This window comes from Sparus aurata, chromosome 4 (genome assembly GCF_900880675.1).
Source record: "Sparus aurata chromosome 4, fSpaAur1.1, whole genome shotgun sequence".
NCBI lineage: Eukaryota > Metazoa > Chordata > Actinopteri > Spariformes > Sparidae > Sparus > Sparus aurata.
In genome coordinates, this window is record NC_044190.1 from 17442063 (window position 1) to 17463680 (window position 21618).

At 40.3% G+C, this 21618-nt stretch overlaps 1 protein-coding gene across 10 annotated transcripts in view; it reads right to left on the minus strand.

The window, feature by feature from the left end:
• The window catches only part of LOC115580140 (C-myc promoter-binding protein-like), an 87649-nt gene extending 66556 nt beyond the window's left edge, over positions 1 to 21093 (minus strand). For all 10 annotated transcript variants that reach the window (XM_030414106.1, XM_030414104.1, XM_030414105.1 and 7 more), the window contains exons 1-2: positions 20846 to 21093; positions 3536 to 3866 (exon numbers count right to left, since the gene is read on the minus strand). In XM_030414106.1, coding sequence (XP_030269966.1) covers positions 3536 to 3846 — 311 coding nt within the window. In that variant the 5' untranslated portion in view covers positions 3847 to 3866; positions 20846 to 21093. The remainder of the gene's footprint in view (positions 1 to 3535; positions 3867 to 20845) is intronic.
• Positions 21094 to 21618: the final 525 nt, after the last annotated feature.

Sequence of the window (21618 nt, forward strand, 5' to 3'; positions counted from 1 at the left end):
AAAAAAGGACTCAGTAATGAGTAGCTCCACCGTTCTTGTTGATCACTTCAAAAATTTGTTTCGGCATGCTTGATGCGAGTGTTTCCAGGAGGCTAGTGGGAACGTTGCTCCAAGTGGTGAAGATGGCTTCACAGAAAGCATCCACTGTCTGGAACTGATGTCCATTTTTGTAAACTTCCCTTGCCATCCATCCCCAAATGTTCTCAGTTGGATTTAGATCAGGGGAACACGCAGGATAGTCCAAAAGAGTGACGTTATTCCTCTGAAAGAAGTCCTTTGTCAGGTTGGCATTGGGAACTGCAGCGTTGTCCTGTTGAAAAACCCAGTCATTACCACAAAGACGAGGGCCCTCAGTCATGAGGGATGCCCTCTGCAACATCTCCACATAGCCAGCCGCCGTTTGACGCCCCTGCACAACCTGAAGCTCCATTGTTCCATTGAAGGAAAAAGCACCCCAGATCATGATGGCGCCCCCTCCACTGTGCCGCGTAGAAAACATCTCAAGTGGGATCTCCTTGTCATGCCAGTAACGTTGGAAGCCATCAGGACCATCAAGGTTACATTTTTTCTCATCAGAGAATAAAACTTTCTTTCACCTTTCAGTGTCCCATGTTTGATGCTCTCTTGCAAAGTCCAAACGGGCAATTTTGTGGCGTTGAAGGAGACGAGGCCTTTGAAGACGTTTTTTGATCTTAAAGCCCTTCTCTCGCAGATGCCGTCTGGTGGTTATTGGGCTGCAGTCGGCAGCAGTAACAGCCTTAATTTGGGACGAGGGTCTACCACTTGACTTCTTTGTTCCATAACCCTCAGGATCTTTTAAGAAATTCAAAATGACTGTCTTACTGCATCCAACCTTAGCAGCGATGGCGCGTTGCGAGAGGTCTTGCTTATGCAGCTCAACAATCCGACCACGTTTAACGAGAGAAAGCTTTTTGGCCTCTGCCAAAATGACATTGAATCCACATTTTTGTGCAGATTTTGGCTTTTAAAGGCTGTGGTCTTAAACTTTTGATCAGCTGATGAACAGCCTATTTTAGTTTAATTGTTGTTTTCAATAAATTTCGTACTCAAATTTTTTTTTGTGTCACTCCCATTTCTTCTTTTTGCATTTTGAAACTCTACTTAGAACCTTTTTAAAATCCAACAGTGCAAAATGTAAATTCTTGCAATTTTTCAACTGGTCTTAAAATTTTGATTAGGCCGTCAGTTACAAACTAAAGTGATCATGACACTGGATGTGTCAGGGAGGATTTCTGCCTCTGCTAAACAGTTTTACTGGTGGAATCCTGGAAGGTGCTAATGCTCTTTGTATTAATTTCCAATCTTAATATTGAAAGCAAATTGATATTAATATTTTCTCTGGTAACATTTAATACTAATTATTCCCTTTACAGTCTAAGCAACAATTCACTATCAGAAGTAAAATGGACATAAATGACACACACACACACACACACACACACACACACACACACGTCAGCTTCCCATTAGTTCGACCAGTGTCTGGGAAGTGCAGCCCCTCTGAGCTATCAGCACACAAAGCTGCTGATACTGTCTGAGCAGGGCCTGATAAGCACTGCACTCTGTAGTGTCAGAGGCCAGTATGAGCCTCCTTAGCATTGTCACCACCTGCCTCTGTCAGCCAGAGGTGTGAGAGCACTGAACAAACACTATTGAATTCCTCCAGTTCAAAGGATGTTGCTGAGGAGGACACCTGTAACACAGTGCTGCCTCACACTAGTCCACCATTGTTGCAAAATCACAATGGTTAACGGCTGCAAAGCAGGCAGAAAGTGGCTGTTGTGGAAAACTGCTACACAGGAAGATTATTTAGGCAAAGCAGAGCACTTTTTGAAGTTAGAGCCCCCAGCGTTTTAGAACAGACATGATATGAAATAGAATTGTTGGGATAGGAACTGTACTCCTCACTTACAATTGCAAGGAACAACAGGGCAGAGTGTTATATTAAGTAGAAAGCTGAGCCAAGTTAAAGAAACAGCATCTACAAACAGCAGCTGATCATTACTAGGAAAAAGACAAATAATGGATACAGCAACATGTTGCAATATATAAATAATATGGCTGTTAGGATTAGGAAACTTATACTGTGCACTTTATTACTGTGATTATTTTCAGTTTAGAAAAGAAGTCTAGAAAAGTTACTGAAGCTGGACACATCATACATTTGGAGCGAATTTCTACAATTTCAGCAAAATAAAAATCGAGTCAGTTTAAGTTTCCATCAACCACATTTTCATAATATATTCTACAGTAGATGAAGCAGAATCAGCGACTGCAAATCGAGGTCAATACAAAAATGTGTCTCTGTCAGCCTATATGCACTTATATTTCAGAATATCAATTTTCATCCCCAAAGAGTAAAAAACTTGGCAGATTTCTGTACTAGTGCCTTTATTGTAATACCATCATGACTGTCACCCAAGAATCCGTACTTACTTTGTGATTCTATAGATTTAGAGCTGCATTTGTAACTATTAGAACAAATAAATTCTTTGTCTAGATTTTGTGATTGAAATGCAGCGCTTTTCTACAGTGCAGCTGTCCAGAGTTGGTTTACAATGTAACCATGAAGATATAGGGATAGAGAAGAAAAAGTTTCACTTTATTTGTCTGCTATTAAGCACCCACAGTTCATTTCATCCATAAATTTCACACTAAAACGCACACAGAATTCTAAGCGAACTGGAATTAAATTGTGGATTATTAAAAGCACCATGTAAAATTCTGGTCATTCACGTACTGAAGGTTGGGCAGATATCATTTGTGCAACATCTGAGTTGGGGCTGTAGACCAGTCACATGGCTAAGATTCACATTATACTGCAGGAATACCTTTCATCAATCATGTCCAGTCTTTTCCTATGGTTACATATCCATCCATTTTCTTCCACATATACAGTGTGAAGTCGCGGTGGCAGCAGGCTAGGCAGGGTGTTACAGACGGGGACCCGAGGTTTTCCCATGGCAGATGAGGCATGTGGGTTAGCCCCGGGGTTTCCTCCCAGTTCACGTGCCTGATAAAAGCTCCAAAGGGAGGCACCAAGAAGGCATCCTAATCAGAAGCCCAAAGCCCCTCAGCTGGCAACTTTCAGCACAAAGGAGCAATGGCTCTACTCAGTACTCCCTCTGGATGTCCAAGCTCTTCACCCTATCTCTGAGGCTGAGGCGAGCTGCCCAACTAAGGAAACTCCCTTAATTTGTGACTAAATTAAAAACAATATATTTAGCTATAATAGCTGCATGGCTAGCCTGTCAGTCACTTTGGTCTAGATTCAAATCTCCTGACTTCTACTCCTGCACCACAATGGGGTTGACATTTGTTGTTTTTAGTGGAATATCAACTATTGGATGGATTTCCTTGAAATTCATGACCATGCAAAACAACTTACCCGTTAAACACCAGCATGTAAGCATTGCTACTGTGAGCTGTAGACTTTTAGCCATGTTTTGTTGCCTTGTTTGAACACAAAAAAAATGATCCAAAAACAAAAGATAGTGACTTGTTTGGTACTTACCCCAGGTCAGTTAGTGGCGGCTTGTCGCGACCTCGCCTGTAGCACAAGAAGATCTGGGGCGCCATGAGACCGCCATTGTTTAGATCAGCTGAATGGCCAGTTGGTGTTTCCTCTATGCAACTGAACCCTGGCGGCACCTCCTCGCCCATTGAGCGGATCATCACGGCTACATCAGTGATGGGCGCCTTTGGCTTGGCCGTCTTGTGGCAGACATCATCAAAGTGGATCTCCTGGTCCAACGGCTTTGACGGGTCCGTCAGACCGGCCACCACAAAGTAGTCGGCTACACGAGGGCCTTTGTCCTCCATCATCTCCCATCCCCGCCAACTGCCTGCATGGTCACAGAGGAAGAGAGGAAGACAAACAGAGAAACAGAGGGAGAGAGAGACAGAAAAGGGGAGATTGATTTTCATTGTTTTTCATTGTTTCATTGGTAGCAGGTACAGACAGTTCTTGTGTCCTTGCTATGGCAGTAAAATAAAAAATCTCTTAGTCATAAATCTTACTAGTGGAGGCCAGTAGAAGGGCATGTGAGAAGAGAGGGTAAATGTGACGAGGAGAGGGGATACAATTAGCTGCTAGGCAGCCTTTTACAGTTTAGGCAGTTAGCCGATGGTCTTTGATCAGATTGACTTTAGTTCACATGACCAGCTAAAGGTTCAGTATCCTCGCTCAAGGACACAAAAAACTCTGCCGAGGACAGAACATTGTTGGTTTTCAGAGTTATGAACCTTCATCTAATTCCAAAAACTGAAACAGCACACTTAAAGCCTGGCTGACTACACAGACCTGAATATGCATTTTAAAGAGGGATCATTGAGGTGTTTCTTCACACTTGACATTCTGACTCAATTACAGGCTGGTCCCACATAAAAACCTGCTGATTAGAAGCCTTGTGATATCATGGAACCTATTAAGGAAGATGATAAAACCAAACATCTGTTACTTTAATCTATCCTATGAAGGGCATGTCCTGACTGCACAACATCATCTACACTTTCTGAAGAAGCACAGAAAGGTAAACTATCATAGGTTAGCACTACAGAGAACCCCGCAGGTGTCACCTTAAAGTAGAAAAAAATACACACAGGACATTTGTCAATGACTAGGTCACCCTCACTAAAATGTGCAGCAAATCAAAAGCTGCTTTCAGCGAATTAATGTTGTTTGACTGCCATCAGCCTAAACCAACACTGACGTCAGTTACAGCTGTGATCCTTTCAGTCAAGCAATAGTTAAAAAATCTCCAAACAATAGGGGTGACTTTTCTGTTTTTTAAACAGAGGGAAACTCTGCAAACACTTTCAACCTCTGAGAACAGCCAGTGAATCTTAAAGATCAGTGTTTCTTTAAAGCAGTGTTCCAATTGACTACCGATTGTTTGCTGTGTCATGTTCACAGAAGAGTTGGGTGCACTGAGGTCAGATTCTACAACAGAACTAACATTTTAGGCTAAAGGCACAACAAAGAACAAAGATAAGTTGTTGTAAGTTGCTGTCTTCTTTAAAAAAAATACACTTTTAAATCTCCTTGATTTGATTTTATGTTGATTTGGTTCCATTGTGACACAACTGGATTGAACTGTGTAATAATAATGAATATTAACTAACTTTAAGTAATATACTCTCACTACACTATATGTCACATAAATGAAGGGAACCACCTCCAGCTCTTGTGCTGCCTCAGGCAATATTCACATTTTGCAAAAAGGTCTAACAAAATACTGAAGTGCAGAAGAACAAAGAAATACTGTGAGCCAGTTCTGTTTTATAGGGTACTTTTTTTCTTTAGCAGCCTCTGGGTGCGGTGGTGTAAAGTCTCAGTCTGCCTCAGTGACCAGATTCATCACTCAACCTCTTGACACTCAAACCTCCTGGATGCGAGTTTGTCTCTGTTGGCTCAAATGAAACTTCACCCCTGCCGGTACTTTCGCTCTTCTCCTAGTCAGTCATGAAAAACCACAAGAACACATTTGGGTTCATGACAGCTGAAATCAGGAGGTGTGAGAAAAGTGCACCAGCATAGCAAGTATGCAGACTGGACATGAGAAATAGGTCACAAATTAAACACGTCCCTCATATATGTTGTCATTCATCACAGATGACATGTAAAGCTGTTTAGTTTTTACTTTAAAATGTTCCCAAGATGGTGTCATAGTCAGTGACCATTTCTCACATAACTAGCCATTTCATTGCAGGCAGATTTTGTGATCCAAGACTTTCTGCTCAATTTAATTCCAAATTCAACTGGACAAGGTCTGTGATTCCAACCATATGCTGTAAGAGGGTGTGGGAGGAGAGGTTTAATTAGCAGGGTGTGTTAGCTAGTGCATGTGTTGGCTTAGGGAACAGGTAAAAAAAGCTGCCAACTCCAGTCTTTGTGGTGCTATGCTAACAAGGCCTAAGCTGCCACTGCAAATCCATAAACCACTGTTAGTATTAACTATTGACAATAGTAACGTAAGTCAAGAAGAGATTGAAGTGACCAAATCTTTCTCGATTCTGACCTCTACCAGGGAAGCTCCTCCGTCTGCAAATCGTGATTTTTGGTCTTTGTCTTTGATCAGCAGTGCTGAAAACATTTCATGTCAGTGTCCTTGTGACACATGTTGCTGTGCCGACTGTCTAGAAACATAAATATAACAACAGCTATCTTCAGTATAGAAAATCATACAGCCTGAAACTCCTGTTTTGTTTCTATATGCCTTTTTTTAGTCTAATGAGTGGTTCTGTCTATAGATCACACGACATTTGGAAGAAAAATATCGTTTACATACCTCTAATTACAGCTGGATATTCATTGGTACAATGAAGTAATCTCTGCAGGCCCAATGAGCCAAGCTTATGTCCAGAAAATGAGAAAATTTATGTTTCAGTCTTTGGTTATCACTTCCAGCTATTGACAGATGGCGATAAAAAACGCTGGTGCACTGTGTTCTGGCCCTTGCTCTCAAATTACGAACGCATTTCACCTCATCACTTCCTCCCCTTGAACGGTTGATGAGAAGACAGTCACAGTTCACTAATTTTCTGTGCCAAGTAATGTCCGGTCAGCCCGATAAGGCAAACAGAGTGGGGAGAGTTTGGTGGACCTCGGTCTGTGGTCTTTCTATTTCGCACATGGCACAAGGACATTCAAGTCTAATACTGAATACTAAATACTGGCAGTGCTCCTGCGGTTCAGCGGGGGGATAACTGAGAGTGACCACAGGAGATCTAAGAGCCACACATCTGCACAGCATCCTGAGTCCTGGACCACAGTCTACGTTCAACTTCCTGTCCAACACACAGAGCAGACTCGTAAACGTTCCTGGGACACTCACATTACAACACATTGGTGTAACACCCTGAGGAGAGGATATGGGACACGTGCTCACTTCTTTTTCAGGAATGTTTACTTGGTCACCACACAAAATATACAAAATATGAAAGAGGGTCCTCTCTTAAATCAAAATGAAACTGGTGCAATTGGAAACCCAGCTGGTTTACCTAGCATTACACTACACTATACAAATACAGCTTGCTATGTATTCTGTTCTTTTGCTGGAGTGATACAATAGCTGGGCTGGAAAACGACAGCACAAGTGAAATAGGAAATGATACGTGGGAAAAGCTCATGACTCAATCAAATAAGGGGCGGTATAATAAAAGATTTTGTCGAGCTTGATAACGTACAATTCTATATTGATTTCATGAATTAATGTTCACTAAAAAAAATATTTATTACAGTATGTGATGCAATAACAATAAGACAGTTGTTTCGCAACAAAATGTAAAGTGAAAGTGATTCCAGTATGTTTTAGAGCCATTTAAGGATTTTTAACTGATTTCTGATGATTATCAGGATATCATGAATCTCAAGTATGATCCTAGCATGGCATATATTTTTTTTATGAAGATATGAATTCTAAATGGTAACAATATGAATGAATGTTCAAATGATTTGGTACAGCCTTAGAAGCTTATAGTGGGGCGACAAGAAATACGAATCTATTGCACTTCCACATGTGCTCATAATACTCTCCCCCTATAAAGCCTGCATGTGAGCATGTGTGAGGGCTAAAAGGCTGACAGACAGCCTGAAGAAGAGGCGAGACATTGGTGAAGTTCGTAATGCAAGCGCGTGCCAGCACAAGGTCCTAGGGTCACATTCCTGTATTTCACAGGCACGAAGAAAGGCTGAAACTTAATGTGGTCAACATGTTTGGTTTTGTCGAGTGCAGGACATAAAACTATTGAGCAAATCTAAATTCAACTGTTCTTCATTTAAAATATATTCAAAGCACATGTTGGACGTATTAAAATTTAACTACAGTATTATATGCAATGTATAATGAAGCACAAGGGGAAATTACACAGGGTGTCGACCGATAACTGATGCTTTATTGAGACAGTAGAATTTTGCATGAGACTCAACACAAAACAGACTTGGGTATTTATGGAGCCCACAGTAAGAAAGTTAACTACTCCTCAGTTATAACAAACCTGTAACAAAAGATAGATGTTGACCTAATTTATTTCAGTCCCATGGATGCAAAGCAGTGGAGAGCTCTGCAGTGTCACCTCACCAACAGACTGACCATACAGCCACATGACTGACCAAAGAATGATACTCATCCTCGTCATGCTGTCAGCCTGCTATAAATACAGCTCCCAAACCAAAGCAGCACTGTGGCACACATTACATAAGGATTACATTTATATATATCGCATATACTCCCACTGAAATCAAACCACCTCTATTGTTTTCAAACTGCTGCCTCTCCCTGCCCTATATACAAGAATAGAGGAAATCAACATAGCGAGTTTGCGCTGGAAACACAGGTGACAGAATTTAAAATGAATCCGAGATTTCACAGTTCCTACTTTCACCAGGCCATCATTCAATATTCTTGTGAAGGTGACTGCACGGATTAATGGGTTACACAACAATGATTATGCTGCACAGGCATGATGATGAAACCCTAAAAACAAAACAATCTTTAATAATTAATTTCACATTATCATGAGATTACAGATTAATACATTCATACGTTTTCAAAAGCTGTTAAATTTAGATATATCAAAGTAGTGTTTTCAAAAATACTGATTTTTCAATACATATCGATTCTAAAAATTTCAAGTGGTTTCAATACTCATTTTCTGCAGGACCAACTCACAAGCTCTTGCTCTCTCTTCTCTCAGACAGCAGCACACATCAGGATTTCCACTAGTTTATTAAATAACCAACTGCCTAAGCCAAAGCATCATGGAATTTTTCTAAAATGTATTTTTAAGATTTTTATAAAACTAAAATGTGTTAAACAAGATGAAAACTATTTTCAGTGGTACAATTATGAGTACAGTCAAGGCCATTTGTTGGTGAATAAATGCTACAACTCCTAAAGACTCAAAACAAGCCATGTCTTTCTTTCCACCTGCTGATAACATGAGTGGGGTCAGCCATGCAGGTAGTGACAAATATGACCCAGGCTTTCTTAAGGTGGACCGACCTTTCAAGTGAATCAGAAATTCAACATTTGAGTAACAAGCTGGTTCTCCTACCAACCCTGCTTGGCCACCAGCCTACAAACTTTTCAGGAGGATACTATTTAACATTAATGTTATAGCCTAAAATATAAACTTTTACGCCTTCAATGTTGTGTCAATTTTCCCTGTGATACTGAAATGATATTGATTATCAATACTGTATTGTAGTTAACAATTCAAGCAGCATGACAACACTACACAAAGTGCTGAGAAGGCATAACAGTGAGTAAAGCCCATCTATTATATATCTAGTCCATGGATTTCCATGCTCAGATCATCACTGGATTCTCTCCCAGGAACTGCATCCAAAAGATGCAGAGCTGTGACTCACACAGTGCCTGACACATAAGAATAAAAATCTGCTCCACAGCTTAAGTGGTCTAAACCAAATATCTTAACTCGCTGGCTGCCCTGCTTCTCCTCTGGCAGACTGACCTGGAAGGGAAAGCTTACTTGGTCTTGAGGTAACGCCCAAAGATTCCTCCCAGCATAAAAGTTGTGAACATTTGAGAGCCGATGTACTCAGACCACAAGCCTCTTCAAAAAGGTCACTGGAGCCCCTACGGTGATCCTGGGGCACTACAGATAATATTTATGTGTTTCTGAATCATTTAGGACCTGAGCTCATTCAGCACAAATGCCTATATATTAGACATGTTTTTTCCCAAGACTTTGCAGACTGTAAAGCTGAAATCAGCATTTGATTGCAGAGTACATTAAAGTATGTGGTTAATTTGGACATGGACATGTCACACCTGGATGCACAGATTATTTGGGCTCTGTATGATACTCTCCAGTAATCAAACAGGGTAGAGAGTGGTATGGTAGAGAAGCAGCCTTGATGGAAAAGCTCCACAGGCCCAGAAACTTTCAACTCGGCCGAATGAAGGGCCTGGTGCCAGAGCCATAGACAAAGCTTCCCAGCCCAAACTCACTGACTTATAACCACAGCAAGAGCTCAGGGAGGAGTTCGATAAGATGTCCAGACCCAACAGGCCCTCAGTCGCTTCCACAAGGGTTTTGTTTAAGCCAACGTGACAGGGGAACGATTTCCAGCTGTCACGAGTTCACGAGAACCAGGGGCCAATGAAACACACCAAAGGGACTCTCGTTTGAGTCTCCAATGGCCCAGTGGCTGCACTCCGTTCCAGCTGTAAAGACATCCTGCACAGAGACAGCCACAGCAGGGCAGACACGTGGAGGAGGTGAAAAGGAATGTGCTCAAGAATATAAACACAAGCCAGTAGGAAGCCTTACTAGCCAAGCATCTGCTTCTAGTTAGCCTAGAGGGGTGGGTGTTTGGCTCTCTTGCCTTTTCGCAGCATCAGGTCATGTAACATTGCTTTTAGGAAACATGACCTCTGTGAGAAATAAGCATAAAAAGTTTGGAATCTAAAAGTGTAATCTGACACTTGACTCGTTATTTAACTTATTCAACCAAAGGCCAAGAGAAACACAACTCAAGCTGTTCAACGTTACTGAGGTAACTGCTGATCCTGACAGAGCTTCATCCTCTTAACTCACACCTTAAAAACATCAATCAAAAGAATTAAAAACACAGGCATTAAAGAAGCTAAATATCCAAAAAAATGAGCAACAAGCTTTAGAGTATGACAAACATTAACTTTTGGCAGATAAACACGTTCTTGCTTGTATCACTGTCAATTTTTAAAAAAATACCACCACTATTATTGACCTTGCTCTTAGAGGTTTAAACGTGTTTGTGACATGATACAGTTGCATTAGATTGCTGTATTTTTAATGTGACTATTTGTTCATAAGGTTGTCTCGTTTTTGCATTCTGGCAGAAGTGCATTTTTCATGGTTCGACACAAATATCCTCTCAGGGACTGACAAAGTCAGTCATATCTTACAACCAACCTGTCATTTAGACAGCCTTCCATTTTTCTGACAAGGTGACAATAAACATGGTGTTCCCCAAAAACTACACAGTCCCCCTCTGCGTCAGTCACACATATCCACCTTGTTGTGTCCTGTAACTGTGTTCCTACAACCAATCTAGGTTGAAAAGAAAATAGATTGATAGGTGTATAACTTAAATGAAATAAGTTTAAAACAGGGAGCATCACGAACACTTTGGATAAAGGAGTTATAAATCATGAGATCCATCTTCTATCTGCAAGAGCAGAAGACTTACAAGAACCAGTTTACATCAAAATGTGAATTATTTTAAGCAGCTCAAACAAAATTACAACTGACACTGTGAGATGAAGGTTTTACTTCAGAAAGACAGTACTAATCATCAACAAGATCTAAATGGATGTTGTCACTGTGTTAGAAAATGCCTTTGGGAAACATGTACCTTAAACTTCTGAAGCGTTCAATTTCTTTTTTTACTCATTATTTCCACTGCAGAGGCTTAGAGGGCGCCTCCTGAATAACTGAGGACATGGGACTTTCTGCCTGTAAAACACAAACTGTGTGATGTGTCAGAGATTTGTAAAATGCACAGCAATGAGTTTACAGTAAAAGAAAATACTTTGCTTTAATCAATGGAGAGAAAGGTTAAGCTGCTGCTATGGCATGAATTTTTGTCTGCAGAACAGTACTCCTTGACTACATATTACATCTTCAGGGTTAAGCAATTATCAAAGCAGGAGGAGGTTGTCTGGGGTCAAGCACTAAGGTTTTATCCATTAACACTTGCTTTTGCATGAGCAATGTGACAAATGTAACAGTTTATAATGTTATTAACTACATAGAGAGGAAAATCACTGGGTAGAAAATGGAAATAACAATGTCAAGGTTAGCAATTTGTGCACTGCTGGAACGTACCTATACCAAACATGAATATGCTAATAGTACTGCTAGGTGCTTTAGTCTGAATGCACCAGTGGGCATACCAAGTGCCTTGAAAAACTTTGTACAAGGTCTTGACCTAAATTTCAAAAGATGTTTTGAAATTCATCTCAGGTTCAGAGTGATCTGTCTTCCAGACTGTGATGTGTTTGTTATAGATAATTAAGCACCAACCATGATAAATGGTGATGCAGCAGGATGAGAAGCAGCAGTTGCAGACTTAACTCTGCCAGCAACTGATCCCATTAACATCACCATCTGATTACATCTAGAAAAAACAAAGCAAAGTAAAAATGTTTTTCTTGTCCAGCTCATAGAACAAACAAGCTTCCTTTTACACTAAATGCATTAACCAATATGACTAGAGGATGCAAATCAATAGACAGATATAAATCTTTAGGACAGATATGTAAAAAAAAATTGTTGAGGGGGTCTTCACCAAACAATATCTGGAGAAAAATATACGTTGGTAAGGACACTTCTGCAGCACTACAGAACTTGCAGCTTCTTCCGTTTTGGATGTTGCCCTCAGCCATAATGCGAATATGATAATATTTGGATTAATTGTGCAGCCCTTTTGACCATGAAGTGAAGTAAACAGCATTTTGTGTTGGAAATTAAACTTGCTGCATTGTTTCTACACTACTTAAACCATATATTATAGATAGATTTCTTTTCCATCACTATAGTTTGTGCATTTTTAGCCTTTAGTCGATAGAACCCCTGTAGAGAGATAATACAAAATCTTGGAGTATATTTGGATTTTATTCAAGTCAGTTGCATTTCTGATATTAGTCAGTCTGGTAAAAAGAGTTTGACACTGTCCCTTTAAAAATAGGGATAGCTGGTTCTGAGAGCAGCGATGGCTCTATAACAGGACAGAGTCGTGTGAACTGAGAGGATGGACACTGCAACAACACTCCCACACCACTTATATCTCCAATCTGGTGTGCATTTGAAGCAAGACTGGGCAATATGTTGCACACAGCCATATCAGTGGGGTTTACACAGTTTTATTGGTGGCTTGAGATACAGCAGTATTGTTATAGGACACTGTTTTTTAACATTAGATCTCTTTACTGCTGAATGCTTTTCTGCAGTCGGATTTTCAGTTGATCATTTGTTGAGCCTTTGACAGATTCTGCACACATTTGACATTCAAACATTAAGGTAATTTGATTGAAAAAAACACCTACAGAGTGAAAACAATGTTAGGACCTTAAATGCATTTCAAGGTCACATTTCAGTTAACAGATATATAGTTAAATTCTGTAAGATTAAATACTAATTCAAACACTTCAAACCCATACAAGAGGTTACCACCCTGACTTTGTGTACAGTATCACATAGGGAAGTGCTAATGCAGAGCCCTGTGAGAATTAATACCATGTCTCCAGGAAACCTGATCCCACCAACCTGCCTCCTCTCCCAGCCTGATCTTTTAATTCCCTTGTTGGCAGAAAACAGCTCCTAAGGCTGGTGCTTTGCCTTCAGGTCAGACAAAGTAATTTTATACAAACACAGCCATTTGTTTGCCAGTGTGACCTCTTTATTTGCAGCTTGTTAACGTTGGAGTCTGGCACTTTTGATTTAGTGATGTCTGTAGTCTCTGTCTGGACGATGGGGAGAAATGGAAGTGAGTGGGAATAATCCCTTACCCTTGTGAATCCAGTAGACCACATAGCAGCAGCAGCAGCAGCAGCGGCAGCAGAAAAATTTGAGAATCAGACAATTACAGCCTTCACAAGTGCACGCTCGACTGTGGCAAAAAAAATTCTGAGAAATCTACTGAACTAAAGTTTCCTTAAAGTGAAACAGAGCAGACTTTAATGTAATGAAAAAATAATGAGTCTTCATTGCATGTGAATACAGTTCCCACATTAATTGCTCAGAAAGCCACTATTCTAATTTGCTAATTTTCTGACATTAGTTATTGCTTTATACATATAAAGATATTGTTTTCATTTATAAAGTGAGAATTTATTAGACGTGTATTTAAAAGTTGGAGCAAAAGAGGAGCCCAACAGGGGGCTCATATTGCTCTGTCTCTCACTTTGTCTCTAATTTAATATTAGCAATGACAAGGGCCAGGTGATATGCCCTTTAAATATTATCCAAATATTTTAAGGAGCATGTCTTAGAAGAAGTAGAACAGTCTGGTAAGTTCAGAAAACAACATAATTTTACTGTGACAAAGCCTTTAAAACCAGGAAATGAAGACAGATAATGACAACCAGATATTGCCCTGGCTGATTATCAGTCAGATAATGCAGATAATTAAGTTAATTTGAAAATGTGTTTTAATTTTTTACTGCAAATGTATATTGGTTCCAAATATCGATTATTGGTCCCCACTTTACTAATAATCGGTATCATCACTGAAAAAACTGTTTTGGTAGATCTCCAATAATGTCATTTCAAATCATGATAAAGAAATATCAATATATATCAGTGTTTCCCACACATTAATTGGCGTCCTGCCACAATATCAACATTGGCCGTCACATTTTGATTTTCTTTTTTTGGTGCTGTACATCCCGTTCTCACTCACTCAAGACAGCGCAGCTGTCAGTGAATAGCATTATGTTACATACACCGATACAGTGGATGGCAATGTGGTTTTTAGTCCACCAGTAGACCAACAAAGAAGAGGAAGAGGACTATTCAATGCAGTTGGCTTGACTGTAACTTCCTCTAAAAGAAGACAGTTGGCCTCATTGTAGAGATCAAGCCCCCACAAAGAGCGCCAGGCCTTCAAGCCAGTTTTTGCTGTGGCCAAGCCATGTAATTACATCGTCATGTGATGCACTGGAGACTTTTTCACAAAATCTGACATTGTGAAAGATATGTATGTAAAACAGTAATAAAAGCCTTACAACCCTGCAACATGACTTATTTTACTGTCAGAATTTGGGCAATTCGGTCCAATAAAATTTGGAGAGTTGATTACATTTAACCCCATCCAAGTTAGCTCGGCGCCTGCTCTCAAAGGGGTCAATCAATTCTTAAAATTTTTCTGACAAAAGAAAATGTGTTTATTCATTTCATACATATTGCAGACTTCGCACAGAGTAAAAGCTCCAAATACTGCTGACCGAAGTGAAATACGTTTTTGTGTTCAGATAGATGACTTTCCGACCAGGTATAAATCTCATATTAGATGATGAGATCAGTGCTCATCTTGTCTAACACCAGATGCCACCCACCAACTGAGGACGCATCCTGCCTTTCTCCCGGCAGACAATACTCTGAGCTTACAGCTAATTAGTGTTTTTGGGTGGTATTCCCTGGGAACATGTAATCCTGTTCTCAGTTGTTCTGCATACAAATCTATAGCAGATTTTCTTTTCTAGTACATTGTCTCCTTTTGGCTGCATTGCATAAAAAAGACAATCACAATGTGCTGTGACCTTCAGGCTGACACAATACCCTGAATCACTGAAACATCAGATCCACTTTCAACAAATTTTGTTACAAAAATATTTTGTGTTTGGCATAATCTGCATTGACGGGGGACAGAATATCATATCTTTTGTATATTTTGAGTGTGCATTCATGATTCTGTCTGTAGCAGCCACCGACCACCATGTTGTATCAGTCAACAATGATTCAGAAGTCATCAGAGACAGAAAGTGTCATTTTAACACTCAGAGGAGTAGGAAATTGACCAGAATGCAAAAAGCGTGACTGTCAAGTCATTTTCAGCATTTACATCTCTTGCTCTGTTGCTCCTCTCTGCCGTTACCATCTCTATTACTCCCTCCAACTACAAGTATAAACCACAGCTGAACATAACAAGCTGGCAGAGAACAAGGCAGAATATTGCAAGGAATCATAAAAAACCCTTCTACTTTGATGTGGATATCCAAGTGATATCCAAAGTACATACACTGCTGTATGAACTCAAATAATATACCATGTAGGGCTGCATGATATGGTTAGAAAAATCATATTGCAATGATTTAGACAGATATTACAAATGTAATATGATTCACAAGAAGAAGGAAAGATCATCATAATATTCATTTTCACTGAAAAAAATCATGATGATGATGTGACAAAGTTTGTAGGCCAGGGTATCACTGTAGCTCTAAATGCTGTTTCACCAGTCAGAAAATCCAAAAATTGCAGCTTCTGCAATTTGGATATTGCACATGGCGACAGTCACAATTCTGATGGTATTTCAATTAAGTGCACACCCCTTCTAACAACATGTACTAACAACATGAGAATTTTGCCAAATGAAAATATGTTCTTAACATTCGGATTTCGGACCTATCCTCATACCTAAACCACTAAATAGGTAAATTGCCAGCATCTCCCAAAACAACATATATCATCATTCCAAACACAGCTTGGTCATTGCACCACAAAAGTGAAACTTGTACATGACCTTCTTAGTATCCTTACCAATTGGTTAGGTTTTGACAAGATAACTACCTAGTTATGGTTAGGCAAACAACACGTGGTTAGGTTCAGAAATAAACACCCATTGTATGTCATGTTCTTTCAATACGTAATAAGTAAAATAAATCTCAATGTTGACTTTTGTTTCATGCTGGGTACCACCAGCAGTTTCCAGACTTAAAGTCTTGTTTTACAGATGTAATAACAACTACAGCAAGTAAAGGGCACTGCCTAACCACAAATGTAAATATGGGTCGTAATTACCTGCTTGAATTTTTAACCTATATATTTGTTCTTCAAAGGAGTACAAACCACGACATTCCCCCTGAAATCACTGAAAGATGATCCTATCTTAAGTGGCTATAACACACCGTTTCTGGTGCAAAACTGCAGAGATATGGAAATTAAACAATAAAACCTTTCACAGATGACCACATCAACAGACTTCCACTCACTGCCAAGGAAACTTCAGACAATCTCCAGTTCTAGCATTAAACATGTACTGTTATGCAGAACAAGTTACAGGGATTAACATGAATATTCCTCAAGCATGAGAGGGGTGAACACTCATTCTGCAGCTGACAGCTCTTTGACGTGGGACTCTTTATTTTCCAACTTTGTTTGTGTTCACTGAATTATGCAAGATGGGAAAACATGCACCCTTTGCCTCAGGTAGCCACTGCCACAAGGAGGCCATTTGGTGTCAATTATAGGTGGACAGCAGGCATTTACCTCGAGGCTAGTGTCAGAGTGAGAGGATCCAGGGATACTGAGCGTACCTGTGGTCTTCAATCAGCTAAGCAGACACTGTCTGGCTGTCTGTCCTTTGATCTTGAACTCACTGCCGTAAATCCTCTTCTTGGACCGGCACAAGGCTACACACCCCAGTCAAGCACCCTATACAATCTGTCCATGCCATTTGGCTCTCCAGTGCCAGATGAGAGTGCATTCACCTCAAATATAGCTATGTTTTGTCTGTGGCATTCCAATAGGGTGCCTTTCTGCTCTCTGAACATGAGCCGACACGGCAATAAGATAGAAGAAAAACATCCTGTCCATCCGGTGCGTAACAACAGAATCTGGCCATGAGAAATTCCAACACTTGGATGAAAAGACAAAAAAAAAAGCAAGCAGAGCAGGCAGAGGATTTACGGGATCAGAGTGTAGGTTACCTTTCTGGTATGTGGAACTGAGGTTTTCAAATCACAGGCTTTGGAATATTTCTGTCACATATATGATTTGACCCGATGCGATGCAGAAAGGAATTTTTAGGGAAGTAAACCCTCAGAATGTCAAGCCCCAATGGATGGCAGTTATCACCACTGACTCACGTCTGATGTTTATAATGTCAGAAAGGAGCAGAGGACCATTCAAGCCTAGGACCCCAATTATCAACATTGTGTAGAAAAAGTTCTAGATTCTGTCTCAGGATTAAACAATTTAAAATGTGTGTTTAATACAAAAAAAAAATAATTATTTATCAAACATGCGTGCAACAGTCATAATGATAAATCCCAACACCGTGCTGGTACACGTTCAGGGGACATTTACATTCAGAAATTACATTTACAACCCCCAGTTACTCATATATGATAACAAAACATCCATTTACCAATATATCTCCAATCTTATGCATGAAGTCCTGCCCTTTCCAGTTGGCCAATGGGATCTTATTTCACAAAAATCTGATTTGATGTTTGTCAAATTTAAACACAAATCAAGAAGGTCAGCTTGTAGATAGTAAAATAACATTTAGTTTTGTATAAAACCACTCAGTGAACTACACTGTCTTGCTCAATATTCGTTACCAAAGCCAACATGGCCGTCACCTCGGCATTATAAAGGGTGAAAATTAGGGCTGCCCAATAAATCAAATTTTCATTGTCATCGCGATATGAACATGTGCGATAAACACATCGCAAAAAACTGCCCGACACGCGATGGATAAGAAAAATCATTTTGTTTACATGTGCCATGCATGCACCTTTAGCATGCCAACATTTAACCTATCAGACGGAGCTCTACATACAAGGGCCAATCAGATGAAGCCCCAGCTAGCCGTTAGCTACCCTGACATAATTAATCGGCATCATTTGGTGGTGATTGCCAGGTTATGATGGCTGAGGGAGAAGAGAAAAGCAATGAAAATGTGGTTGACAAACACCTTGTGGTGAAAAGGAACAGCACTTCTGCTATATGGACTTATTTTGGATTCAGGAGAGACGACATGTTAAAAACACAGGTACTGTGTAAAACATGCCGAGCAGTTGTTGCAGCTTCTAGAGGAAACACAACCAACGTCCATCCCAACCTGCAATACAACCATAAAGACCTACACAAACAATTCAAAACTAACGTTAGCCAACATTAATTGCATAGTTAATAATATGCAAACTTTAGGGCTGCCCTCGACCAAGGATTTTCTTGGTCGACCAGTGGTCGTCATTTAGAGCGATTAGTTGACTAATCGACGCATATATATATATATATATATATATATATATATGAAGTAAAGTGGATGCGCCTGTAGAGAGATTTACACAATAAGTAAAACACAGTGAGCTGGATAATTTAGCTTCCCCAGTACACACGAATAGTCTAATACTAGCGCATATAACAATAATAAAATGTATTTATCTCTGCTTTCAAACGTTCGGGACGCCATGGGCAGGTAGCTAGGCCACTTACATGTTTAAGGTGGTACATCATGTTCATCGTGGAGGAGTGACAGGCGATTTTTTTCTTGCAAAGTTTGCATGTCACCTTCTTGGGGTCATCCTTCTTTTTGACAAAATGATCCCATATTTTAGACGTCTTTCCCGACATGGTTGGCTATTTATTGTTAACTTTCTAACCGCGATGTCGAAGGGACCTGCCATGTTAAAAAAAAAACACTGACAGTGAGTGAGTGTCACGACTTCCTGTATCTGGCCCTTCAAATTAAAAGCCCTCCAGCCTTTCATACACAGGCCAGCCACCAGTCACATAGATTTTGACTTAATTTTGACAAGACACGGCTTTTTTTGTTTTTTTTCCTGCGACCAATCAACCAATGAAATTTTGGTCGGCTAATGAGTTTTTGGTCGACCAGTGCTTGGTCGACTATTTGGGGGCAGCCCTAGCAAACTTAAATATTTGTTTATTTATCGCAAGTTATATCGTCATTGCAATATTGAACAGTGTTATCGCACATCGCAGATTTTCCTCATATCGTGCAGGCCTAGTGAAAATCACAACAGGTTGGCCATTGGCCACCAATATACGAAACCAGCTCTTTAAGGTTTCTGTGGTGGGTTTTGGTAATTCCTTCAAAAAAAACTGCAAGATCATAAATTCTATAGTTTGCGTTGGAATGATCGTAGGTACCTAGGGCTGGGCAATATATTTATATCATTAACATGATATGAGACTATGTATCGTCTTAGATTTTGGGCAGCATTGAATCATAATATGGAATAAACTTAGTCATTAAATCCACATTACTGATGATTATTGATCATAAATCTCATTGTGTTGGTATTTTCTGAAAGTACCAATAGTCATCCCTACAACATTGTTGCCATATTGACATGAAAGTGGGAAGGGCCTATTTCATCGAAAATATTTTGATATTCGATTTTAAAAGAGACTTAAGAAGTGCCTTTGAGAAGATTTCAAAGTATCACGGTATCTAGTATAAAATATATTGTGATTTCATTTTTCGGCCATACCGTCCAGCCCTAAAGGCACCCATTAAGCGCACATCTGATGAATACGTGCCCTGGTATGCTTCCCCCTCCTGAGCTCAGCTTCCTCACCTTGCACTGGCATTTTCTCACATATGTGCAGCGATGCACCACAGTATCAGTTAACACATCCCGCAGACTTACACAATACTTTTGTTTGAAGGGACAAACTCTTGCAGAATAAAATTTAAAAAAAAGACTATGAAAATCAATGACAGCTTTATAGGCTGGACTTTAAAATCCCCAACAACGCCAGGCATGACATAGTAAAATTACTCTCCTGTACCACAAGCCTTACAGGCATGGCTTGGGCACAAAAGTACAAACTGAGCTATCTAATATATCCTCAGGCACGGCAAGGCATGGGGGTGCAAAAGGAGAGGGTGAGTTGGTGTTTTGGGATTATTTTTAGTTCTTAAAGACCTGCACGCTAGGGGCTGGATATAACCTCGGATGAACAGAGGTTGAATGCGGTGTGAACAGTGTGTTTGCATCACGTCACACGGCACAGGTGACTGAAATATTCACCAGCTGCCGGTGCCTGCAAACAACCTGTGGCACATATTTAGCTCCAGGACTGAGGCAGCGGCGAGGGAAGTACGAGAGGAATCGGGTCAAACGCAGCAAGGGCAGAATTACCGCTAGCGACAGTTAATAATAACATAAAACACAAACGCAAAAAAAAGAAAAAAAGAAAGAAAATGTCAACAAACACAATAGTGAGCTGACAGAGCTAGCGTGAGGTATTTTTCTAGCTTGTTCTAGCAGCTGTTCGCTAAATCCCTTAGCGGCCAGTCAGTCACTATAACGGTTCATCATCTCCTACTTACCCGCTAGTGGACGTCAAATTAGTGCCCGCACACAACTTCGCCCGGTGTCGTCTACCGTTGCTGTTTCATCACAGCACCGTCGGTACCGAAAAGGTGAGGTAACCTGTGCGGGTGTTGTTGTTTTTCTGTTTGTTTTTTTCTCCGCTCGAGAGTCTAGCTGTCCAACCGAGCGAGGCTTCTTCTCCTATGTCTGTCAGTCAGTGTGCGGCGCCGGCTGTCCGCTCCGCCGCCATCTTGGTTGTGATGGGAATCCGCCGCGCGCGTGCACACACACACACACACACACACACACACACACGCTTGCACACAGGCGCGCGTCTCTCTGGGTGGCACTTTTACATCACAGCCAGCCTCTCCCAGCAGGAAGGATCTCCTGTAATCTACCTGATGCTGACAGTGTATGAACTCACACTACTCATACTCATCTCTGCCTGGTACGTTTTTAATTCAATTGGCCTGATTCTGCTTCTTGATTAATGAAGTAAGCCCACTTCGTTGCATAATATAGTTTAATATAAATGGACAAAATGAATACACCCTTGGCTACCATGGTGCACAAATAGAAACTGTAAAAATAGTTTGCCATTAATTCAACAATTTCATTGTAAGGATGAACTATCTCCCCAGTTCTCCTGTATGGCGGGCCACCAGGACCAAAATCATATGTATTGAACAACAGAAAATATATGATACTTTTACTTTTTAAACACTAAACTATAAACCCCATCTATTCAGTCTGGCTTTCATATAGTACCTTTTAATTTCATGGTTTA